The 26,856-nt window shown below is 45.6% G+C and overlaps 1 protein-coding gene across 3 annotated transcripts in view; it reads right to left on the bottom strand.

Moving 5' to 3' along the window:
- Ttl (tubulin tyrosine ligase) overlaps nt 1–14,201 on the bottom strand; it is a 29,734-nt gene extending 15,533 nt beyond the window's left edge. The window contains exons 1-3 of one of the 3 annotated variants that reach the window (XM_039104213.2): nt 13,847–14,201; nt 11,294–11,372; nt 3,650–3,882 (exon numbers count right to left, since the gene is read on the bottom strand). In XM_039104213.2, coding sequence (XP_038960141.1) covers nt 3,650–3,882; nt 11,294–11,372; nt 13,847–14,003 — 469 coding nt within the window. In that variant the 5' untranslated portion in view covers nt 14,004–14,201. The remainder of the gene's footprint in view (nt 1–3,649; nt 3,883–11,293; nt 11,373–13,846) is intronic. The other 2 variants (XM_006234946.5, NM_138536.2) reach the window with 2 other exon arrangements.
- Between the last annotated feature and the right edge of the window lie 12,655 nt (nt 14,202–26,856).

Genomic DNA, 26,856 nt, shown 5'->3' with positions numbered 1-26,856 from the left:
CGTGCTTTACCCAATGAGCTGTCCTCGCCAGCCCTGTCTTTTATTGACAGTTGCTAGTGTTGTCAATGAATCACCTGGGAAAACAGGCCTCTGGGCACCGAGTGCAGGGAGATTATCTTGAATACATTATCTGACGGGAGAAGACACAACTAAATTGTGGGTGCGACCATATCCCGGGCAGGGGATTCTGCACTGTGTGGATAGAAAGGGATGATGGAGACGCATGCAACCCTGCTCTCTTCTTCAGACTGCAGAGGCAACGTGACCAACTGCTTCAAGCTCCTGCTCTCCTGACTTCCTGGCCTAATGGAACTGCGCCTTGAACTGTGAGCTGAACTTAACCCTTCCTCCCTTACGCTGTACGGCCAGGTCATTTCATCATAGCAGGAGGAAAAGAAATGAAGACAAATGCCTTTCGCCTGTCAAATATCAGGTGGACAGATACGTTGGGATCTACTTTTGAGTGTTGAGTCCTGCTTTGTGGATCCATGCTTCTGTCCCTCTAACGTACTGCAGTGTCCTGGTCACTACAGCGACGCGGTGTGTCTTAACGTCACCTAATGAGTAGAGTGAGTGATTCTTCTTCATCTTTTTCAAGACCATTGAACATGCTCTATGGCTTGTGTCTTTTCATGTGGATTTGAGAAACTTTATAGGAAAATCCTGCTGCTTTCTTAACTGGGATCCCCGTAAACCTGCAGACTAGTTTAGGTGAGCCGACATCCTTCCTCCGCTGAGTTCTACAGCCCACGGACACAGCCTGCCTTCACTCTGCAGGGGCTCTCCGACCTTGTTCCTGACCCTCCTAGCACTTCTGGCCTCTTGAACCTACACACCTACACCTTAGCATCTCGTACTGACTGGGCTGAAGGACAAGTGCGGTTGTGTTTTAATTTTGCTTTCTTTGTGTCTTTGTATGAAAGACCAATGGACCACGGAGGATGAAGCAGGCCTTGCCCATTTATGGAGAAAGGCAATAAAAACTAAAAGCAATCACGTGATGAGAGTTAACTCCTCTATTTTCCTTGGCTGTGTCTGTTACACTCACTATATGTTATGGGTTGCCCTGATGCTGTCTGTATTCTAAAGTTAATTCTGTTTCCTCAAGAGGGGCTGCCTGTCCCGATGAGGAGATCACAAACTCAGGTGATTTCACGTGAAGCTATGTTGTTTCGTGTTTCCTGTATGTTCAGGTATATTTAAGTAGTTTTCAGATTCTGACGGGGTTGGAGACTAGTTATAGCCTCAGAGTCAACACGAGTTGTTTCGCATTGAGAGAGATGATACAGATTCGAGAGAATGGTTCTCAGATGATAATACAAGCTAAAACAAGAACAGAATTCAAGTATAAAACTGTAGCTTTTTTTTTTTTTAATCACACTTGTGATTCTTTTTTTTTTTTTTTTTTTTGAGCTGGGGACCGAACCCAGGGCCTTGCGCTTCCTAGGCAAGTGCTCTACCACTGAGCTAAATCCCCAACCCCAAAACTGTAGCTTTTTAAGTTAAGATAGATGGTAGAGTGCTTTATCTAAATGCACATGACGGACTCGGTGTTGAGTGTATCTTATACTTAATAATTTGCATGGCTGTGTTCAATTTATATCTGGAAGACAAGAGCCTTTTAACTGGACAAAAAGGGGGAATGGTTGCCTTGGTGTTGTTGGAGTTATTAGTAATACACATAACGGCCATGTGTTCATTCTATTTATTTCATTGTTTAGTCCCCACCCTGCTAAATGCTAACATGCACCACTCATCTTCTCAAGCCTTAAAACAAAAGTCTTCAAAATGTTATTCTCTGTTCACCACTTCCTGCTGTGGGGTCCCCTCTGTCCTGCCTCAGTGGGGCCCAGGAACCAATGAGTCCTCCCAGCAGCCTCCCGGCTCTTGGACCACAGTCTAGAATACTATAGATACCTGATTCTCCTCCAAGTCCCCAGTTTATGACAAGAACCAAACTAAAAGATAGTACTTAAGACGGAGTTACAAGAAAGAACCAGAAGCAAGCGAGGCCCCTGGCTTCTGGCGAGAGTTCACTTCACCCATTTTTGGGAGATTCCCAGCGATGCCTTCCTGTCCTATGATTGGTGGAAAAGAAGTTGAGGTACAGTTGACCAAGGGCAGATGGTCTGTCAAATCATAAAAAATAGATTCAAGATGCAATGGTTTTAAAAAGAGCGCATGATGGTAGTTCTGGGGAGACCGTTGGTCATTACACTAGGAGCTTTCTCCTGAGCCTAAGCCTGAGTTGATTATGAGCCTTATCCCTTTCTGGACATCCATTCCACACATGTATCAAGTGCATGTGTGGAAGATACAGAAGCAAACGAGACAGAGTCTGTGTTCATGTGGGGCTTCTAATGTGTGGTGGGGAGGGCCAGGATTTGTGACACAGTCATGGGAAGACGCTAACAACACAGGTTAAAGATACAGAAAGTAACGGGCATGGGGCCATTTTAGACCAGAAGAGCCTCCTCTCACAAGGCAATGTCTGCTGATGGAGACACACCCCAGGTATAGAGGCAAATTTATCTATTTTGAGGGATCCAAGGCAGTTTTTGTGTCTACGGCACAGTGAGCAAGGGCAAGAACAGGAGATGGCTTCAGAGATACTGGGAAGTGTCCAATGCCGGGGTGAGGGGAGGTGGGGTAGGGGTGGAGCGGGGAGGCTCCCATCAAGACTCCAGAGCCATCCTAAACGGATCAGGAAGCAACATAATAAGATTTGCGTTTTTAAATCCTTACTGTCTGGCAAGATGAGAGCTGGCTGAGGGCCACATCGCAGCAACTGGCCAGAGACTGGTGGCTTTGACCCAGAAGGGGAGTGTTAGAAATATAAGAACCTCATTCCAAACATATTTTGAAGGTAGCCCTGGCATGACATTAATGTACTTGGTATAGATTATAAAGAAGAGGAGGAATCTGAGATTTGAGACTTCAAAGGCTGGGTGAATGGGGGATCATTCCCCAAGTGGGAAATGTGGAGGAGCAGGCTGGGTGCACAAGCTGAAAAGAATGCGGAAAGCTCTGTGCCAGACACTCTGCACTTGTAATCCCTTTAGAGACAGTGAGTGTCCCACTGACTGCAGAGCTTAAAGTGAAGACTCAGGCAACAGACACTGGGAGGCTCCACACGGCCTTGAAAGGGCTGGACTAAAGTCCAGTAGGTAGAGGATTGGCCTTGCATCATAAGCCTTGGATCTCATTCCCAGAACCCAATAAAACCAAGCACAGGAGTGCAAGCTTGCAACCCTAGCACTCGGGCGGATGGAAACGGCAGGGTCGGGAGTTTTCAGGTCATCACTAGCCGGCCTAGGCTGTATGAAAACCTATCTCAAAAAAAAAAAAATCCTTCTTTCAGAATAAAAACTGGACACAGTCTTCTGACGGTGATGATTCTGTGTGGACATCAGTAGGGACTGGTGAAATGGCTTGGTGGGTTCCGGGCCCTGGCTGCCAAGCCGAAAGATCTGAGTTCAATCCCTGGGACCCACATGGTGGAAGGAGAGAATGACACCAGAAGGATGTGCTCTGACCTCTACCCCACCCTCGAAGCAAAGAAACGAAACAGCTTTGAAACCTAATGTGCCACCGAACGGCACCCAGGAAGATGCTGCGGGTGACAGAGAGCACAGTATTGCTAACTTACCTTTGGCACCAGCTGATGACTTTGCAATCCAAACGTTGCCTTCCCCGTCCTCTTTCTTTCTGTTATAAGAAGCCAAGAAGAATTCTCTCTCATCTGTCCTGGAGTTACTGACCGGAAGCTGGATGCCATTCTGCGCTGGAGCGACTGGCGTCTTGAGGTTAGTTGGATAAATCACATAGGACTCGGGGAACCATGAGCAGGACTCAGACAGTTCCGGACTGGTCTTGACTAGCCTGGCAGATGACAGCGGGGTCAGTGTCTGTTCTCAGTGAACTGTCACCTTGCTCAGAAAAGCCAATGCTTCCCCCGCAAAGCTTTCCCAGAAGCTAAGACCCAGTCAGGAGCCTCCAAGGACAGGCCTCTAATGCATCACACTGTCTGGTGTGGTTCCAAAGCCAGGTCCTGGGTGGGCTGGGAGTGTAGGGTCCAAGGTTTAATTCTCACCACCACGTAAACCAGACTTGGTAGTGCACGCCTATAATCTTGGTATTTGAGGGGAACAGAAGTAGTAGGGTCAGAAGCTCAAGGTCTGGAGATCAGCATAAAGGACAAGAGACCCTGGCTCAAAACAAGCAAAGAAATAACAAAACAACAACAAAACCCACGAGAAATGTATCTCTCTAAAAACTCAGTGTAGCCCTACAATGACGCCTTTCAACCAATGCTATACTAGCTACAGTGTAGCCCTGCAATGACGCCTTTCAACCAATGCATTACCAGCTACATCCAAACAAAAACAGCAGCACACCCTTAGTCCCAGCACTGCCAGGCAGACGCAGGCAGATCTCTAGAGTACAAGACTAGCCTGATCTATAAGGGGAAAAAAGTGAAAAGACAGGAAAATATTTGAATAACTAGCATAAATACCATCTTAGTCTAGCTGGAGAAAAATCTAGGGGTAACTTCTTAGCCTATTCACTACTCAACCTAAGTCATCCAGACACTATTTTTAAGTGTTCTATTTCTTGATTTTTAGCCCAGACTCTTACCCTGACAGGATAAAGAAAGAATCTTTCCAATGGGACGCAGGACAGGAGCAGAGCTAAGGAAATGCCTTCTGCTCCTAAAATGGCATACAACACAGAAGATAATAAATACCAGGCCCTGGGGATGGCACATAACCACAAGGGATTCCCAGCACACCAGCTCTCCCATCACTGCCAGACCCTCACAAATGCATAACTGAGTCACAGAGGTGTAAAGTTCCTATATCACAAATGTGCAAGGCCTAGACAGGGCCAAACTCCCAAGTCCTAACTGTCATGTTAAATCCAGCCCCAGGAATCGGAGGCACTGGGGTCTAGCCAGGACAAGCTCAGGCCTCCCGGAAGCTGCTATTCATCCCCACTTAATGTCTAGAACAGAACTACTCATGGGAGTTCTAAAGCAAGACTCATCTACAAAGCCAAGTCTGAGCAAATAGCGAAAACAAGAATACCCCAAACTAAGATTTAAAAAAAATGGCTGGGGATTTTGGTAAATCAGTCGGTAAATGCTTGCTGTGCAGGCAGAGAATCAGGGATTGCTCTCCAAAGCCCACCAAAGCAGCATGTGGGGAGGTGCGTTCACTTCCTCATAGTTGGGGAAGTGGAAGACACACAGATCCCTGGGACTTGCTGGCCAGTCAGCTTAGCCTAGTGTCTCAAAAAAAGATTTTTATTTTCTTTTTTATTTTTATTTTTTTTTGGTTCTTTTTTTCGGAGCTGGGGACCGAACCCAGGGCCTTGTGCTTCCTAGGTAAGCGCTCTACCACTGAGCTAAATCCCCAGCCCCAAAGATTTTTATTTTCGAGACACAGTTTCTCTGTGTAGTTGTGGCTGTCCTGGACTCACTTTGTCGACCAGACTGGCCTTGAACTCAGAGATCTACCTGCCTCTGCCTCCCAAGAGCTGGGGTTGAAGGCGTGTGCCACCACACCAGGCAAAAACCTTTTTTTCAAAGGTGAATAGTGACAACTGAGGTTAGTAAGAGTTAGGGTTAGTCTCTGGCCTCAATACATGTTCATCAGCACATACGCAAACATGTTTGCACTCTCTCTCTCTCTCTCTCTCTCACACACACACACACACACACACACACACACACACACACACATTTAAATAAAACCATTTGAATGGCAAACAGAATTTGAAAGCTTCTTCAACACAAAGAGAACAAGAAATACAAATCAACACACTTTTAGCTTCCGGCATGCTCAGCTCTGTACCACTGTCCCTTAAGGTCATCATGGGTCACATGCAACCACTGAGCATTTGAAGAGTGGCCAGTAAGACTCAGGAAGTAAACTATAAACTGTATCTAAATTTAACCAGAAAACCAATGCACTGTAATAATGTTTTTCTAGCAAGTTCAGCTTTATTGATTTAGCACGATGGCATTCCCTTTATTATTACTGTTTTGCTACCCTCAAGTCACACCCTGGTGTTGTTTCTAGGAGGACACACAAAAGCACTGCTGTTCTATCAAGGAACAACAGATTAATTCAGCTCAAGCAGTGCCTGTTTTCTGTCCATGGATGAAATGTCACGTATGTATTACCCAGTGAACACAGCTAGATATGCACACCATGAGAGGCACGAAATATTTTTCTAGTTTAAAAAATAAATATTGGTGCTGGAGAGATGGCTCAGTGGTTAGGAGCACTGGCTTGTAGGCATAATGTCACAGGGTCTGGGTTCAGTTCTCAGCACCCACATTCTGGAACATCTGGAACATTCTCTTTTGGCCTCCTTGGGTGCTACATGCATGTGGTATACATATGCATGCATGCCAAACTTACTCATTCACATAAAAATAATAACAACAAATATTTTAAAATATAAAAGAAAAGGTGGACTATTAAGAAATTGAAAGAGGGGCAGAGAAGCTAAGAGAATGCCTAGGAGAGTAAAGGGAAAAATGAATAAGTAAATGAAATAACGAGGAAAGGTGTGGCCCTCAGTCATACAAATTCCCAGTCAGTGTCACCTGCTCACTTGTGGTGAAGTGAAATGAAAGAGCGGTCTGTTTGGTAAAGGTAACATTTTCTGTGAAGAAGCAGCAAATGAGAGGTTTTCCCTCCACAGCCAAGAAAGAATTGATGACGTTAGTGCTTGAGATCGTTAAGTACCTACCCAGAACATTCTTTCAAGAATATTTTATTTTACTATATGTGGTGTATGTGTGTATGTCTGTGTGTGTGTGTCTGTGTGTGTGTCTCTGTGTGTGTCTGTGTGTGTGTCTGTGTATCTGTGTCTGTGTGTGTCTGTGTATCTGTGTCTGTCTGTGTGTCTGTGTGTTTTTCTGTGTGTGTGTGTGTGTGTGTGTCTGTATGTGTGTGTATCTGTGTCTGTGTGTCTGTGTGTGTTTTTCTGTGTGTGTGTGTCTGTGTGTGTCTGTGTATCTGTGTCTGTGTGTGTGTCTGTGTGTGTCTGTGTGTGTTTTTCTGTGTGTGTGTGTCTGTGTGTGTGTCTGTGTGTGTATCTGTGTGTGTATCTCTGTGTGTGTGTCTCTGTGTCTCTGTGTGTATCTGTGTGTGGGTACCTGTGTGTGTGTGTGTGTGTGTGCGTGCGTGCACACACTTATACACAGATGAATGTATGTGTCAGTGGAAGACGTAGGATCCTCTGGAGCTGAAGCTTAGAGATGATCGTGACCTGCCCTTGTGGGTGCTGGCAACCAAATCTTTTAGTCCTGGATGGGCAGTGTGTTCTCTTAACCACTGAACCATCTCTCCAATCCTTGAACAAAAACATTCTTAGACAATTTTCCCCTTGCAGTGCTGAGGACAGAACCCACGGACTCCCACATCCAGGAAAGCCTTGTACAACTGAGCTACAGTCCTTGGCCTGCCAACAACTTTTTTTTTAACAAGACCTAAACTTGTAACTTCAGTCAGCCATAGAATAGCTATCATTTTTACACAAAGAGAAAACCATTGTACATGGATGGATGATGAAATGAATTACTTTATGGGGAAAAAAAAACTTGAAAAGATGGCGTACTAGCCAATTTTATGTCAATTTGTCACAAGCTGGAGTCATCTGAGGGGAAGGAGCCTCCACTGAGAAAATGACCCTGTGGTAAAATCTGGCTGTAGGGCATTTGTTTAGTTAGTGACCGATGTAGGAGGGCCAGCCTACTGTGGGTGGGGTCATCCCTGGGCTGGTGGTCCTAGGTTATTTAAGAAAGCAGGCTTAGAAACTCATAAGGAGCAAGTCAGTAAGCAGGCCCACTCCACAGCCTCTGCCTCAGCTCCTGCCTCCAGGTCCCTGTCCTGTTGAGTTCCTGTCCTGGCTTCCTTCCATGATCTACTACAAAGTGGAACCATGAGCCAAATGAACCCTTTCCTTCCCAAGTTGCTTTAGGTCATGGGGTTTCATCCTAGCAATAGTAATCCTAACTAAGTTACTTCTCAAGTTTTAGAGTTAATCTCCAAGCAGCCGTTGGCTACAACTCTAACATCAAAAACAAACTGAAAAAAATCTTAAAATATTTCTTTAGTCTTAGATAAGTTATGACAAAAGCAGACAAATTAATACTTTGCTTATACAGAAAAAAACATCGTCAAAGTTCAGCCTAAACCAGTGTTTCTCAACCTTCTTAATGCGGCAACATTATCTGATATTTGGCCCTCAGAGGGGTTGAGACCCACAGGTTGAGAACCACTGGCCTAAACAATGTTGAACTTGTGCTGTAGGTATCTTTTAATATTTTGAATCTGGCAAAGAATTTCGTCTACATGTAAAAATGACTTTGTCATAACAGACAGAACTTCAAGGCTGGGTTAAAATGTGGATTTGTGGGGTGTGAATGTTTCCTTTTAAACTGCATAGCAGCATATGGTACCTACTGGAAACATTTGCTTCCCTGCACCTGACTATACAAACTGGAAACATTTCCTTTCTCAGCTTTCTGAGGCCCACTCTATAAAAAGTATCATGGCTGCAGCTGCTGGAATGGCTCAGGACCCACTTGCAAATGTCATGTCATGATGAATCACCACCAATTCAGGAAACCATTGGGGAAAAAAAATCAAACAGAAGACAGTGAACTTAATGAATGTTCTCTGACGATGGGCTCTGATGGAGAGATGAAAGCTTTTTCCTGTACTAACTCCAACTAATATTTTCTTGAATTAAAGATACTTGCCAAGTCGGTATTTTCACTCAGCAAGCCATTATTTCATTCAATATTTTTTAGTCTTTTAAATGGCAGTTATAAAAAAAAACTCACATAAATTCATATTATACACATATGAGCTAAGTTGACAGCTCAAGGAAGGAAAAAAAGACTTTATGATCTACCCATACAGGTATGATAATATGTATTATCCAACTTCATAACACTTAACAATCATGAATTTTACATATTTTTATCATGTAACAAAATGCAGAAAATTTTTCTTGGAATGATGTTGTGAACGTTAGCTAAGCAAACTAAAAATTTGAAAGTTGCTTTTCGGTAGGTTCAATACCCCTTTAAATCCAATAATAAGGTAATGAGAGGACAGATGGTTGGAACAGTTAATGTGGACATAAGTTTTTCAAACAATATACACTCTGAGGCCATGGCAGTTCATACTGAGCAAAGAAAGCTCTAACTGTACAAACAGAACAGTCTGGCCAGGCATGTCTGAGAGGGCTTCCTGGTGCCTGCACTGGGTTCTATGCTGTACCTTCGACAACCTGTTCTTTCTTTCTGTCACTTCTAGCCCGCAAAATGAGGGAGATCACACTTCTAACTGTCTAGCATCCCTTCAACCCATATACAATCACGGCAGAGGTACACACTGCGAAAGGGAGCCAGCATCTCCAGGAGCTGCTATGGAACCTTGTAGAACACTGGAAGTTGCTGCTAACGGTCACAACAGTCACCCAGCACGGGTCATATCACCATTTTTCAAGATGCCATCACAGATAATTTCCTATGTGACTGTGGGTCAGAGTAGGTACTGCGTAAACCCATTTTCCAGATGGGACACTGGGATTCAGGGTGGTGCTGACCAGGGTAATAGAATTGGTCATGACTCTAGCCCTGCATCCTCTGACTCATTACAGCTGTTGAATATGCAAATATGCAAAGCACCATTATTTTTATAGCATCCTCTGCTTCCTACTTATGAAAGCAGAATTCTACTTTTGTCTTTAATGTGTCTGTGTGGGCGTGCTCACATTCGAATGAGAGTAGGTGGCCACAGTGGCCAGATGAGGCTGCAGATGCCCTGGAGTTAGTCAGAATAATTGTGAGCTGTGTGCTGGGCTCTCAACACAGGTACTTTGACAGAACAGTACATGTCCTCTCAACGACTGAGCCATCTCTCCGGCCTTGGCCTTTTACATTCTAAACACAAAAAGAACACATTACACAAAGACTGCAGCAAGCTTTACTCTGTTTTAGGAGTTGATGCTAAATCATGAAAAGCCATCCCAGAGAAATGAGGAAGATACTAGAACCAGCGCATCCCAAGAAAACAGAAATGCCAGGAGAGCCACCCAACCTCTTAAGTCCAACAGGAACATTAGCAAGAAAAGAGCATTTTGCATGGAATCCCATCTCCCAGTGCCTCTTTACCTGAAGGCTATTTGACTACTCAGACATGCTTTTGAATTTCAGAGAAAGAGCCCAGGAGACCTACCATAGCCCTGATCTTGGGGACAAGACCGAGAGCGTCCACCTGAAAATGGCAATAATAAAAGCAACGAGACTAGGTAGTCACTGCCATTACACCCAAGATGTCAAAGCGCAAACTCCCACGAGGTGCCAGGCCTTTGTGCTGCATCCACTCTTACATGTCACCTGGTTTAAATCTCATAATTGCTTTACGAAGGAGGTATTCAGGCTTAGAGGGATGAAAAGATTTGCCTGTTAATAGGATTCTTCAAAGAGCTGAGGATAACCCCAAGCTGCAGACCCTGGATCTCAGTCACTACACACTGCTCAGTTCTAACTTAGAGCACCATCCTCGTGATACTAGCCACACCCCTATGGGCTCAGGGATGGGTGGTGGAGATGACCATGTTGCACTCTGTCTGAATATCTCAGGGATCCCTAGCTGCCTGAGAGTCTTCTGAGGATGGCTTGCACATTTTTCTACGGAGACCAGAAATGCCTGGCAACTTATTCCACACCCCACCCTTTCCCTACAATTAGAGAGGGTGGAAAAGTTTCTAGATGAGCAAATGCCAAGAAAAAGTAGAACTGCACCTGACTGACACTGTAGCAGATGTTCAGTCACTCTGTCTCAAGATGTGACAACTCTGAGGTGTCTGTCATCCATGTCAGAACACCAAGGGAAAGCTAAAGCCACTGCTTTGCTTGGCTCCTCACTTGCCTTCCCCCCTCCCCCCCACCTTGACTACAGATGGGTTTGCCTTGAAAATCTTCCAAGAAATCACTTACACTAGAACTGCCTTCCTGAGAGCTAGGCTCTGCTTCTAGGGAGCCTCACCTAGGAGACAGCCGGGCTTTAGGACATACACAGCAACGCCTTAAACTGTAATCAAAGCACCCTAGAGGAGGCCACAGCCCCGCTATCTGTTGGTTTTAAAACAGTAAAGATTTTCTTTTTCTTTACAACAATGCCTTATCTTGGCTTAAGGATGTGCTTCAGGATGAAACCATTTATACAAAACACCAACAACAGAGGTCTTGTGGAACACTTACTTCACTAAGGAAGCTTTGCGGCACAGTTTGTCCGCCCCCCTGTAGTAGTTCACCAGCTGTGCCAGCCCAGGTTCGTGACCTACAAGGAAAGAAGAGACTCAGAAGGGAAACAGCAGGTGCGGAGTGACAGTGTCAGTAGCAGAGTGCACAGGACAGATATATCATACCAGCTTCCCTGTGTCTCACTTGAGGCTCCTTGTCAACCGTGGAGTACTTGTGTTTCTCTGTTCCAAGGCCCCACTCAGTATCTACTCTCAATACTGAAACATGAATACTGACCTGCAGGTCAGCTGTGAGGTGGCTCCCTTTTTCTTATTAGAAGGGCATTGGGTGTTCTCTTTCTCATATCTCCTTGGCCCTTAGCATAGTCCTCTCTGGGCTTAACACACACAAGCTTGCAGTCTGTTGAGCAAGGCTACTTGAACACAGCCACACATCTATCCCCGACCTCACGGTCTCCAAATATCAAAGAAGGCAGCAGAGTATGGCCTATCTACTTCAAGGAGCTTCGAGAAGCCACTAAGAAGTGAGAGAAGGTAGTGGGAAGACCATCAGAAGCCCTGAGAACTTCTCTGTACGTATCCCACAAGGAGACATTTTAATAGTGCTTACTACAGAAATCCTTTTATCCTTCTATCCTGGATGCTTAGAGTGTAGCTTAGCAGTACTGTGCATCCTCGGCAAATATGGGGGCCTTGGGTTCAATCCCCACCTTGGTTCAAGCTCCACAATGATAAAATGAAATAAATACAAATAAATGATTAGAAATAAAATGATACAATACATTTTATTAAAATAAATTTAACCCCTAACAAAATGCTTTGCAACAAAAAGTAAGATTTTTAAAAGAGACTTTGAGTTGGATGTCAACAGTAACAATAATTAATTAATTATCTGGTTTGCACAATCTCCTTGGGGAAGACAGGCCCAAGGCCCTGTTGACCTGGTACCTTCTCATCCCATTGGCCCCAGCCTTCCAGTGCCTGAACCTGACTCTCGGTACTTTCTCCTTGGGTTTTATGCAGCCCACTTTACAGAAGGAGAACTCTCCCAACAGCAAGGGGGTAGAACCATTTTAATTAGAGGATACACCTTTTCCATAAAAATAAAATGTCTGTCGGTCATCTGTAATTGCGTGTTGCCTTCTCAGGACTGAGATCCTGTTAAGGTTTCTACCTGTCAGCACACCAACAAGGCCAGCTATCCCCACCCCAGGCTGAGCAGAGCCTTTTGGTGTGTTCTACCTAAGTTCTTCCCACCTGGGATTGTCAAGTGCCAAGAGGAGTCAGAAAGTCAGGAAGGGAAGCGATAAAGTAAGGAGAAACTCGTCAGCCACTCCTGCACTCCTCTCGGGGAACTTAGTTTTCTGGGACTTTCTATGCTGAGTCCTTCTGGAGGAATCTGGCTACCACAAGGACATCAGTTTCCAAGTACATTTTCTATTCTGCGATTTCTGAGGCTTCCAATCGCCACTCCATGGAGCCACCATGTTAGAGTATAAACTTGTGTAATAATGAAAAGTTGTCCCTGAACTATGTCAGTAAGATTAAGCCTTAACATACTGCATTCCAATTAAGTCATCATATCTTGGTATGACTATAATGTCACCCAAAGGCACTATGTAAGCTCGCCAAATAGCCAGTTAATTCCAAACGAACTGCTTTCAGTGCAGTCTCATCCATCTCTGACCATACCTATTTCTGAAAAACCGCCCCTCTTCAGGACATGGGACATTACTCTCTGGGGTGTTCTCTAAGGTAGAGATGCCCCTGTCCCCTTCTGTCCTTGGAATACAAATGATCCTACCCCCAAGTGAAATTCTGTACAAGAACAAGCCACCCAGAGAAAGGCAGGCCCTCCCCAGATGACTATGCAGTGAAGGGACCATGAGACCAAGTTTAAGTGTGTGGATGCTCCTTGAACCCATCAGGCCAACTTCTAGATTACATCATTTAAAGGGGAGTTGCTGTCCCTTCCTACATGAAAGTATGTGGATAGAGTGGTACCAAGTCAGCTTTGGCCGTGTGGATGAGGAGAGCAAAAGTCTCCCAAGATCATGTAAGAAAACATCACTAGATGCACAGTTGCAAATGCACACTTTTGGTGCAGCTAAAGGAAAGGTCTGAAATGGAACAGCTCCCCACCCCCCAACTTCCCTAGAAGCTCCTGCTTTGGGGAAGTCAGTGAATTTTCCCCAAATTCCTTGCCGGTTCATCTGGGCCTCCAGGTAACACAAGCCTCCGTGGTTTCAACAACTGCCCCTCCATGCCCAAACCACACAGGGCGGAATCCTGGGTGGCAGAAAGCTACAAGATGACTGCTGTGGGCCCAAGGAACCAGGCCGACACCCCGGGTGCAGGGATAGGTCACTGTCAGCAGATAGGGCAACCGCACCCAGACTCCGTTCCGAATCCAGCTACCGGTTTAGGTCTTGCTGGACCCGTTTTAGATCTTCTAGGGCGAGCTCGCGCCTGGGGAAGATTAATGACCTTAAAAAACAAAAGCGCTGGCTCTCCGATTCATGCGCGCAGCGGCCACGAGGGAAAGGCTTACCTAGTCTCCCGAAAGGCAGTCGGTTCCTCTCGCCCAGCATCAGGTTGAACCTGGGGTTGTCCCGCCGCAGCCTCTTCCAGTAGCCGGTGGCCAGCAGCAGCCGGGAGACCTCGGCGTAGACGCTGCTATTCTCGTCGCGCACCACGAAGGTGTACATGGCGAAGGGCAGCGCGCCCCGCAGCCGCCACAAGCCGTAGTCCAAGGGACGGCGGCTCCGCGTGCTCACTGCCCCAGCTTCAGTCTCAGTCCCGCTGTCTGCCCAATTCCAGGGCCGCGCCTCCGGATTATCCTGGTGTCTGCCCTGGGCGCCCGCGCCACCGCCCGAGTGGCGAGCGCCACCCGGACGCCGCGCCCACCGCCGGCGCCCCGCCCACGACCGTGATTCCGCGCGGCGCTCGGGGCAGGTCTGCGGGCTGCTGCGGCTGGAGCTCCCAAGCAGGGCCCGCCCCGTCCGCCACTCAGCGAGAGGCCGGTGGCAAGAAGCGCAGATGTAGCTGCAGTAGTAGCGAACTGCGGTGGAGAAACCAAGGGAAATGATTCCAGCTGCGCCATAGCCTGCAAATATCCCTTTCCGACCCCTGTTTGGGTCTTCCACCTAGTTCAAAATCAGATTTGGTGGATGAAACAAAAGATCCAGGCACGGGATGTCGCTCAGTCGGTAGAGTGCCTGCTTAGCTAGCACTGAGCCCTGGGTTCGATCTGAGTACGGTAAAAGCACGCTTCTCATCCTAGCACTAGGTAGAGGAGGAAAGATCGTGTATCCAAGGTCGTCCTCAAGTACTTAGTAAATTCGAGGCCAGCTTGGGCTACACGAAGCCCTGTCTCAAAATAAATAAAAACTGAAATTCTACGGTCCCATCCTGTGTCCAAGTGAAGCCCTGCTTCCCTTCCGATCTGTTCCCGGGGGGGGGGGGGGGGGGCTGTCAAACAGTCATCTACTGAGTCCGGGGTGGTGCAGTGCCAAGGAGGGCTCCTTTGGACTCTGCCTGAGTCAGCTCCATACAGGATCCAGGCAAGCCCTGGACTCTTCACAGGTCCTGTAATTCTCCAGCATCCTGCCACTCGCCCGCCCCTCGCTGGACTTCAGCTTCCCCTTCTGAGTGGTGGCAGATTTGTTCTTTAAAGGATTTTTGTCCCTTTGCCTGAGGAAGTCAACTTTGGTACTATGACCATCTCAACACTCCACTCATAAATGCCCCCACCAGACCCAAGCTTCACATTTTTAAATTAGCTTTTAGGATGGGGGCGGGGTTGGGGGGTGGGTGGGTGGATGGGGAGGGTAACACTGTGGGGCCTCTCTCCACCCTACTCTCCTTATCTACTGAATACACTGTGACTGTACTCCCTCCCTCCCTCCCTCTTTCCCTCCCTCTGCTCATGTACCATAGGCACATCCTGGATTTATTTAGTGCTGGGGATCGAACCCAGGGCTGTGTGCGTGCTAAGTAAGCATTATACCAGTTGAGCACATCTTTAGCCCAATACTACATCATTTTTGTTTGTTCATTTTGGCTTTTGTTCACCATTGTTTTTCTTAGTGATGTCTTTCCCCCTCGGGCACCATTTCCTGAGGGACCAGAGAGACTAACACTGAGGGGAATGGAAATCAGGTCTACACTAACGGGGCCACTCTTGTCCCTTTTGTCACGTGAGCGGTGGCACAGAAAAATAACACAAAACTCCCCAATCTGACACTGAATCATGGAAAGTCGTTCACTTTTCCAGCTGCTGTTACTTAGAGACAAGGCGTGGGACAACATCAAGCCATCTTGTCATCTTACAGAAGTGTGACTCTGTCTGAGATGTAGACTTCTCATCCCCCTTTGAATTAGTCCTGGCCACATGGATGTGTATGTTCTGGCCAATACATGCATGCTTTTACCCCTAATCTGGACCTTTTGGGAATTAGGCACGTCTTCTCCTTTGGAGGTAGCCCAACCCCTCTTCTTTTTTATTCCCTGGCTGGTGGCTGGGTGAGTGTGTTTGGCTCTGTAACGTGTTCCTACCATGATACCACCTTGCAGTCACAGCCCAGAACCGAGGTGCAGAATAACCCCTTGTCTTTATGATCTTATCTTGGCTATTGGCTGCAGGGACAGAAAGCTGGCCAAGTGTTAGTTTGTCAACCCACCACAGGCTAAAGTCATCTGGGAGAGGGAACCTCAAATGCTTTCATAATATTGTTCTGTGGGGACATTTTTCTTGATTTATGATTGGTATGGAAGATCCCAGCCCACAGTGGGCAGTGTCAGCCTCGGGCAGGTGGTCCTGTTTTGTACTTAAAGCAAACCCAGTGAGCCACAAGAAGAGAGACATAGCAGCTTTCTCCCACGACCTCTAATTCTGTTCCTACCTTAAGGTTCCTGCTCCGCTCTCCCTCATGATGGACTATGGTTGGGATGTGTAATCAAACAAACCCCTTTCTGTTCATGCTGCTCCTGGCCAGGACTTTAATCACAGCAACAGAAAGCAACCTAGGGCACACGTGGATGGTACGTGTTTTAAATATGCTTTCCCTGCCCAGTTCACTCATCCTGGCTCTGGCTGTCCCCCCCCCAGAGGGTGTCGGCCCCTTAGTAATAACAACTTGAAGTTGTTCAGCAGAGAAGAGACCCTTGAAGGGAAAATGTAGGTTCATTATGCAGGTGAAGGCAAGTACAAGAGAGAACGAGGCCTGTCATTGGACAAGAAGGAAGGATGGGCGGGATAAAAGTTTTAGAGAGGCAGAGGAGGCCAAATCAAGGGGGAAGCGAGGGGAAGGGAGCTGAGAAAACATGGCATCGGATGTTAAGATTTCCCTCTGTACATATACAGGTTGTTATGACTATTCTTAAGGGATGGGTGTGTACAGGATTTGGTATTGTCTAGATGGGCAAATCGCATCTTATGAATTAGATCAGAGAATATTGTGTGATGTATTCTTTCATGTGGCGACTTAATTGAGTTCATGAGAGTATATGGTGGCAGTATACACCAGGCCTGCCATGGAATTGGGATGTGTAGACCTGGCGTGGTGGAAACCAGCCAAGAGAGCTGTGAGCGAGAATAGGGCAGCCTGACAGGGTGTCACGTTGGAATGGCTCTCAGACAGCGGGTCAGAAAGTAGATGGGAGCCACGTGGAGCCACGGAGATAAATTAGTGTTAGTTTCAACGGCCTGCCAGAGCCAAGAACTGCAGAGAGAAGGTACGCGCAGGAACCGGTTCCACCCCTTTTTTTTATTTTTACCACAACAGGAAAATAGTTTTATATGTAGCAGACAATTCCTGGAATAGACTTTGTCTTAATGTTCTAAAGTTGTGAAGAGACACCATGATCACAGCAACTCTTTTAAAAGAAAACATTTAATTGGAGCTGACTTACGGTTTCTGAGGTTTTAGTCCATTGTCATCATGGGCGGGTGGTAGGGCAGCATGCAGAGAGACACAGTGCTGGAAAGGTAGCTGAGGATTCTACATCCAGATAAGCAAGGAGCAGGAAGAGAGAGTGACACTGGGCCTGGCTTGAGCATCTGAAACCCAAAGCCCAGCCCCAGTGACACACTTCCTCCAATAAGGCCACACTCCAACAAGACAAGACCACACTCCAACAAGACCACACTCCAAGGCCACACCTCCTAATCCCTGTCAAGTATCACCTAAAGACTAAGCATTTACATCTATGAGCCTGTGAGGTCCATTTTCAAACCACCACAGACTTCTTTCAGTAAAGTGTCAGGAACAGACACACCTGGGAAATTGATCTTGTATGGAGTGCATAGGAACACACATACTCAGAAGGAGGAGCCAGTAGCCCTGGTCCCTCCATAAATACCCATGATCACCTCTCCCAAAGCTCCAGCCCCACAGCTGACAGTACCCTCCACTCAAGAGCCTGTCCCTTTCTTTATTCTCCTACTACTTCAAGTTAACTAGATTTCCCAGTGTATCCTCTGGGTCACCCAGAACTCAGCATAGAGAAGAGCTTTGAGCTGCAAAACCAGGATCTGGATTTTGGACCGATACCATTTGAAAGTCATGAGGACATTTTCATAAGGATGACAGGACTCGGTGCCACCCTCATCTGAAGGTGACAATGTGAGGATGTGTGACTTTGCACACACAACATCACAGAGAGCCAAAGGCTATGAGGGTTCTGAGGTCAGCCAAGCCTGAACCAGTCTCCTAGCTCCAGCAATTTACTCCCTAAGTGTCTCATGACATGGCTATGGCTGGATGATGAGATAGTTGTGGAGATTAAGTGGTATCTAACACTTCCCAGCACATGCTTGGCATGTCATAAACTCAGTATAAACACAAAGCTATCACATTTAGATGGTGAGCTTGCATAACTGAAAATAAATAAAATTAATATTTTTGTTAGGAAGAGAGTAGAATTTGTATGGCAAAGCTATCCTGTGTTGCAGGATATTTGACCATTGTAGAAAGAAAACCTATTGTTAGCAAAATATACAGGCTAATTAGATGTCGGATGCAGCTGTTGTGTCCCCAAAGCCTCCATAGATAAGAAGGCTAAAGAGGAGAAGGTTCATACCTACTTTAAGGCAAGCTGTTTGGGAGAGGTCTTGTGGCCTTGCTCTATGACCTGAGACAAATTCAACTGGATGGCCTTGAGCTACCCCACCATAAAGGTGAAATGGTTTAGCCCCTACTGACTTGGCTTGGAGCATCCCCACCATGATGGTGACACGGTTCAGCCTGCCGAGGGTGTAGGGGAAGGAGCTAGAAACTTTGACAGCAATGGGACTTTTGAGAGCTCTCTGTTCTTTTGACTCAGAAGAGTCTGTGGAAGAAGCTCTGGGTAGGAGGGGGATCCTGTCTTTGGGTTTGCAGGAAGAGGAGAGAAGCAGAGTGCAGGACGCAGGTTAAATAGTATTCTAGGAAAGAGAGCAACGGGCCCCTTAGGGTTGGAGGAGCTCAAGAGAAATGTAGACTAGCTTGCAAGAATGACATAGATAGAGGTTTCTAAAGGGCTGGTAGTTCAGTTGTAGACTCAGGCTTGTAAACATAGACTTTTTGTATCTGGTTAAGAAAATAAAGTGCCTTCCTGAGCTAGCATGCTGTTACTTCAGTTTACACCTCCTGTAACTTTATTGGTATAAATATTTGATGATTTAAAATATAAATATTACAATCTTGTTGACTCACTCCCTATTCAAGGTAAGTCATCTTCAGACACATAGTTCAAGTTTGCAACCTTTTTAATACACACATACAAAGGGAATGCCTATGTTGTTTCTTCTCTGACCGTAGGTTATTGTGTTTATTTATGTCTGAATTAGTTCCTTTTCTGATGCTGTGGTAAAACACTTTGACCGGTCTGGATGTAAAGTAAATGCATAAATTATTTAATTAATCAAAAATATACTTGGCCACGGCAGCTTATAGAAGGAAAAATTATCTCAGCTTCAGTTTTCTGAGAGATAAGAGACCATCATGGTGGAGAGGCGTTGCAGCAAGCAGCAGGAGCTGTGGAAGAGGAAATGACCTGAGAGATCATGTCTTTAACTACGAGCAGGAAGTGCACGGTAAACAGGAAGTGTAGGAGACCGTAAGCACTCAAAGTCCGCCCTCAGTGATACACTTCCTCCAGCAAGACTCTACTTCCTAAGGGTTCCACAACCTCCCTAAACCGCACCACCGACCAGGGACCAACTGTTCAAGTACACCAGTCTATTGGGACATCCTCATTCAAACCGCCATGATGTGTTTTAATTTTCTTCTGTTGTTGATCCACAATTTAAATTGGTCATAGAAAAATGCTTCACGTGTTTTCAATCCTTTTATTTATTGAGATTTGATGTGCAGCATGGTCTGTAGTTTATAGAAATATTTTATGTGTGTGCTCTTTACCTACTAGGTGGGGTGATCTGTGTCTGCTGAGCGGTGTTGAGGCTTGATCTTTCGATGAACACTGTAATGATAAGTACTGGTCCCCGAGGCCTGGCTGCTCTCAGGAATGAGAGAATCTGCATGTATAATGTGACCTCGCTCTTTAATTTAAAACCATTGGTTAAGTAAAGATGCCGACAGCCAATAGCTGAGCAGAAGAGACATAGGCAGGGTCTAGGGTTCCCGGGCTTGGGGTCAGAAAGAGAACCACAGAGGGAGAGGAAGGTGGAGAGAAGAGAGTCTTACCATGGGGTAAGAATCTTAAAATCATGGACCCGAGGGCTGGCCAATCAGAGTTAAGAGCAGCCCAAATGAAACAAAGTAATAAATAAGTGTTGTAGATAGGAAAATAGATTCTAATAGCATAGAGGGTAGTATCTATCAGCTTTAGTGCTGATAAAGGATTATTATAAATAATAAAAGTTGTATGTCTTTTATCCTGGAACTGAATGATCAAAGGCAGGATAGAAGCCCCCAATTGAGATTGAATATTTTACACAATAAAGTAGAGTGCCTTTTTGGATGGTCTGTTCAAATTTTCGTTTATTTATTTATTCACTTTACATCCCAATATCATCCCCCTCCTCCAAGGCCCCCCCCAACACACACCTCCTCCCTTCATTCTCCCTCCCCTTCTCTGAGAAGGTGGAGGCCCCTGGGTATCACCCTACCCTGGCACATCAAGTCACTGCAGGTGACTCTTAACCACTGAGCCATCTCTCCAGCCCAGTGCTACAAGTGTTCTTAACTACCGAGCTTCTGTCCAGGCCCTGCACCTGCTTTTCTTTCTGAGCGTTAGAGATCCTAATTCGGGTCCCCATGCTGGGACAACAGGTACTGTACTAACTGAAGGTTCAGGTAGTTTCCAGTTGCCATTTGGGTGCTGGCAATGACCTCAGGCCCTCTGCAAGTGCAGCGAGTCTCCTTACCCACTGAGCCTCTCTCCAGCTCCCCTATTGTATTTTTAGGTCAAAATCTTGTCCTTTAAAGACAAGATTGGAGGGCAAGTGTGGGGGTGCACGCTTGTAATTCTAGTACTGTGTCTGAGGACAACATAGAATCCCAGACAGACAGACACAGACTGACAAGCAGACAGACAGACAGAAACAGGCACAGACAGATTTAAAATTATGAGATTGCTCTCTGAGGTGACATAGAGGACACACACACGCCTAATACATTTCAATGTATTCTTTCTCCAATTTAAGCCTCTCTTCTTAGTTCTCCAGAAACAAGAGCCTGATGTCTGCTCATCAACCAGATTTATATGGAATTCACCTAGGAAGGAACCAAAAGGAAGAGACCATATAAAACCGCTCAGTAGTTCACCTTCTGACTTTCAACAACCCAGAACATAATTTCCTTTCAGTAGCCCACAGCCCTATTTTTTTTAGACCTGTAGTTGAGCCGTGTTTTGTCAGGTTGATTAAGAGGAGCTGTCTTCTCGGGCTTTCAGCCAGGTCTCATCTCTGAGACAAAGCAGCGGCCCTACCACAAGGTCATGCATAAGTTATGTCACTGCTTGTTCCTGATACCTCCGATGACGTCAGGGGCAGAGTCGGTTAACAGATGCTGGGAGATCCCGTAGTCTGGAACTGTTTGCAGACACTGGGTACGTTCCACTGACTGATGAACCAGCTGTGTTTCTCAAGGCAGAAGAGTGGTGATCTCATTTGTGTGAAGAGCGGAGAGAGTCGTCCCACCAAGGTAAGGAAAAGTTCATATTTTCTAGACTCTTGCCAGTTCTCTGTGGATGACTGTGCTCATGATGGTCAGTAAATGGATTATAGGACATTTTCAATTTACATGCAGATCACATGCCTCTTTTCCTGTCAAGTTCTTTGCTATCCAGACTAGTTTATTTTATAGTACATTTTGATGCATTAAAGTGTTTCATTAATAGAGTTTATGCTGAAAATATAATGTGGGTTATCCAGTCCAAAAATGAGAATACCAGAGTTTCTAAGGTGAAAAAATATTAAAACCAAAACCAAAAACATAGGGTTAGATACAACCACCTCTCCCTTTGTAACATTAAGGTTTATCAAGACTCTGCATGTCCTATCTCCATGTCTGTGAGCAGTCCATACTATTCCCCTGTAGCTGTGTGAAAGGCAATGTTCCCAGAAGGTCAGGATACAGAAGGGTGTCAGCATACCCTAAGGAAACCAAACAAAACCACAGCCAAAACACAAACAAACAAAACAACAAAACCCCCAAACTGTAGATAACAATGCTTTGCCTAAGTCTTAGAGTTCAAGCAGTGTCCTTGGGAGTTGGTCTCAGTTTTTAGATCTCTTGGCTACACTTTCAAAATGGTTTGGAGCATCTGCAGGTACATAGCATGGCTTTTATGAGGATTAGGGGCAGGGACAAGCTGTGTTATCTGCCCTCCCTGCATCATCCCGTGCATCCAGAAGGATCTCAACAGCTTTGAAAACATGATGGTGGTTTACAGAACGGCCTTCAGGGAAAGCCAGCAGGGGATGAAGGGAAATGGGAGAGGGCTGGGGAAGGAGCCAGACAGGTCTGCCATGGTCTGATCTGGAAGAAATAGCCACCACGCAGTGCAGACTCCATGGTACACGGCTCTCTCCCAGAGGCAAAGGGACTGGCACGTGTGTTCCTCTTCATGAAGCCACTGGCTATTCCCCAAGGAACATGGCTCATTCATCAGATCCATTCTCTGGGAAGCTGGAGATATATGACTTCAGCAGCCATTGTCATACAACTGGGTCATGAGTGGGAGAAGGGATCAGAGTGGCCCCACAGCATGGTGGACGAGGCTTCTGGGGCCCAGGCTGTGCCTGGTAGATGTATGCTTTCTGTGCCGTCCAGGGACACTGCTGCTTTTCATTGTTCTTTAAACTCTCCCATCCTCCACACACCCCTCCTACTTTTACACCACGTGAATCTTTACACTTAGGTTTAAACCTGGATACCAGTAATAGAAGGCTTGCAACATTTGTTCACACTCCCTAAGGTTGACTTGTGTCTGCTCCTGTAAGGATAGCCAGTGCTTTCCATTTCCCTGCAAATGGCACTATTTTGTTTTTCTTTACAGCTGAATAAAACTATTACGTAGTGTCTTGGGAGAGAGGGATGGGATGGGGGAGGGGGAGGGAGAGGGGGGAGAGAGAGGGAGAGGGAGACAGAGAGGGAGAGGGAGGGGGAAGGAAAGGGGGAGGAAGAGATAGAGGAGGGAAGGTGAGGGAGAGATAGGGGAGGGAGGAAGGGGTGGGTGGAGCGAGAAAGAGAGGGAGAGGTAAGTGTAGGCGCATTGGAAACAGAACTTCTCTTTGGATGACAGTTCTCCTTTCCGCCTTGCATTGAGACAAGGTCGCTGTTATTTGTGCTTCCCAGCCTGTTCTAGGCTTCCTGGCAATGCTCCTGCTCCTTTACAAAGCTCCTGCCTCTGCCTGCCATCCCCAGGAGTACTAATTTTACAGATGCTTTTCTGTGGGCACCAGGACTGGAACTCAGTGGCCAGGCTTGTGTGGCAAGAGCTTTTGCCCACAGAACCATCTCACTGACCCTCCAACGTACGCTTTTGACACTTTTGCCAAGAGTGGGTAGCTGCGGCTCTGAGAGTTTTCTGTGTCTTTTGTTCTAAGGCATTGGCCTCATGTCTGTCTGTGCAGGGCCTTGCTGTTCCCAATACTGTGGCTCTGGAGTGGAATTTGAGATCAGGTCTCATGGTGACTCTAGCTTTGCTTTTTCTGGTTAGACTTGGTTTTGCTATTTGGAGTCTTTGGTGCTTCTATGTTACTTTTCTGATTGCTTTTTTCTGATTCTGTGAAGAATGTCATTGGGATTTTGATGTGGACTGCATTGGTTCTGTAGGTTGTAGGTAGGACAGCCATTCACACTAATTCTTCCAATGCATGGAGATCTTTCCATCTTCAGGTGTATCCTTCAATTTCTTCTTCTTCTTCTTCTTCTTCTTCTTCTTCTTCTTCTTCTTCTTCTTCTTCTTCTTCTTCTTCTTCTTCTTCTTTCTCCTCCTCCTCCTCCTCCTCCTCCTCCTCCTCCTCCTCCTCCTCCTCCTCTTCCTCCTCCTCCTCCTTCCTTGTGTATATGTGTGCGTTTGTCAGGGTCCCAAGCTCCAGCCGAGAGCCTGAGGAACAATACTGTTTTTTTTTTCAGCTTTTCAGAAAGGATTTACCATGTGATTGGTGGGTTCAGATAGAAACACAATTAATCTTCTCAGAGACCCCTTGTATGTCTGAACATTCCTCTGGTCCTTTGGTCTTTCTGAAGTCCTGAGGTTTTTACATATACAAAACCAGATTACCAGGGCTGGAGAGGTGGCTAGGCAGTTAAGAGCACTGGCAGCAATCACACCTGTATGCAGCTACAGTTTCAGGGGATCCTATTACCCTCCCCTCAGTTCCCCCCACCCCACCCCATGAATGCAGACAAAAAAAAAAAAAAAAAACCAAAACAATAAAACCAGCTAACCAAGACAGGTTGCAATTAGCAGTCACTATGGTGAGGTGACCTTACAGACAATTCCCTCGTGTTTGTTTTTGTTGTGTACTTCTTGTCAAGCAAACATTGTGATCACTTCACCAGGGACTAGGAAATGCTTTGAGTTTGCATAGCTAATGCCTTACTCAAAGCAATTAAGTTGTTCCCGCTCTCACTATTATGTCTCTCAGTGTATTCTGCTTTTGTCCCTTCTGTAAACTCTTCCGATTCTTGCCCTTTATCTTAACCTTAGTTCCTGTTTAGTTCCTGTATGTAAGGAGACTTTTTTCCATTTCCATTTCTGATATTTTTTTCTCTACTTTGTTTGAGACAGAGTATTAGACTATAGCCTAGTCTGGCCTAGAACTCACAGCAGCTCTTCGTCTCAGCCTCCCAAGTCTAGAATTAAATGGGTATGACATCCCACTCAGCTTTCATTTCTGAGTTTTGTAAATAGAATTTATACATACATTTAACTACATTTTAAATTTTTCTTAAGATATTTTTGTCTCATTAAAAATATCTTCATCAGTGCCATGTAATTTTAATACTTAAATTGATTCATATTTTGGGAACTTCAAAACATTTCAATGAGGTGATAGGATTTCTAATTTGAAAAGGCTCTTTCCAAGTCTGTTCCTTATTAACTGTTCATTCTGCTTTCTTAGGCTCACTTTCTAAGTCTGGGGCTAGGAGCTTTCAAAACTGGATTTGATGTCTGGTATTTCTTCTTTTCTTTTTTCTTTCTTTCTTTTTTTTTTTTAGGATTTACTTTTTAAGTTTTTAAGTGTCTGTGTGTGTGGCGGGGAGGTACACGTGTGTGACTACAGGTCACTTGAGAGGCTTTAGAGCCCAGGAGCTGGAGCCCTGATGGGCTTGTTGGGAACTGGGCGGACCCTCGGTAAGATCGCTATGCATTTCTAACCACTGAGCCACCTCCCTGGCTCCCTTTCTTCATTCCCATGTGACACTTCTCCGTTACACAGTTTTTCATCCTTCCCAGTGGTCACCTTAGCTCTTTGTCTTGGACTTCCAACACAGGGTGTGGAAGATCTCCTGCCTCCGCATACACAAATTTATTGTTGATGCTACAACCTTAAAACAGGTCAACATTTCCTCTCTCCTGCCTCCTGTGCTGTGGCTATCCTCATTTTACTACTGTACATATTTAGAACTCTACAAGATATATTATTATTGGTGTTTTCCCAACATACACACACACACACACACACACACACACACACACACACACACACACACACGGTTTCACAATTCTGGTCCCCTCTTCCCAATTGGCTCTAGTTTGTGTGACATAAGCAGGCAGCACATCTGGTGACCTGAGTTCAACCCCTGGCCCCACACGAAGGAGAAAGCTGACTCTCTCAGGTTGTCCTTTGACCTTCAAATGTGTGACATGGCGTAATGAAGGCAACTAATAGAAAAAAAAGTTTTTTTTTTGAGGTCCCGGTTGTAGACGGTTAGAATCCATGACCAATGTGACAGACACTAGGGCAGCAGACAGACAGGCACACTTGAAGCCTGTGCAGCAGTTGAAGTAGGAGGCAGAGAGAGGGACAGCTGTCTGGGAATGGCATGAGCTTCACAAACTTCAAAGCCCAGCCCTAGTGGCATCTCCAACAAGGCCATGCTGTCGAAAGCCATCTAGGAGAAGCTAAAAACCAGCAGGTGATCTTCCTGAGATGGTTCCTCCATGGATTGAAACCCACAATGAATTCTCTTCTCCAGGCAAGGATGAGAAGATTAAATCTGAGGAAAGATTCCTCCTATTAATACGCTTTTCCTGTTATTATTAAAAATATAACAGGGGTTGGGGATTTAGCTCAGTGGTAGAGTGCTTGCCTAGCAAGTGCAAGGCCCTGGGTTTGGTCCCCAGCTCTGGAAAGAAAAAGAAAAAAGGAAAAATATAACAGCCACTAGGTACTGACCCACACCTTTGAGCAGATCTCTGCAGTCCTACAAAGATGGACTGCCTTGTACTGGTGTTATATAGACATATGGATAATGATTCCATAGAATTCCTGATTTGGTTCAAATAATTTAAGGAAGAAAGTTTTTAGAGATAGTTTTACTTGCTGGAAAGATGTAATAAAGTTAGAATCAAGAATAGAATGTGCCCACTCCTCAGAATAGTGTAAGTAACATTTATCTCTGAGGCAATTTTCTAAAGAACTTTCTAGCTAAGGAGGTATAAATTCACAACTACATTACATAAAATAGGAGTTACGTAAGGATACTGATTTTAAGTTCAAAGCATTGTTTATTTATTTATAATACATTCATTATAAGCTCAAAGCAACAGTTTTTACATGACCTTGCCTTATCATAGTGCACAGGAACTCTTTGAATCCTTGAATGAAACACACACACACACACACACACACACACACACACATACACACACACACACAAGCTTATTTTTGAAGTGCTGTGATTAGCTCAAAGGTTGGGCAGTTCCAATCCTCTACCTGTTATTCCAGGCCCACTGGCCACTTCCTGAATCCTTACATGACTCATTGGCTTTCTCTCCTGCAGCTCTGAATTTGATCTGTCTCCCACCACAACATTGCAATCCCCTGTCTCCTTTTTCTTAGTTCCTAGCCCTCACAAATCTAAAGGTCCCACCCTGTCT

The sequence above is a fragment of the Rattus norvegicus genome, chromosome 3 (assembly GCF_036323735.1).
Source record: "Rattus norvegicus strain BN/NHsdMcwi chromosome 3, GRCr8, whole genome shotgun sequence".
NCBI lineage: Eukaryota > Metazoa > Chordata > Mammalia > Rodentia > Muridae > Rattus > Rattus norvegicus.
Note: the sequence above shows the minus strand (reverse complement) of the source record. Positions and strands in the feature narration are given on the sequence as shown.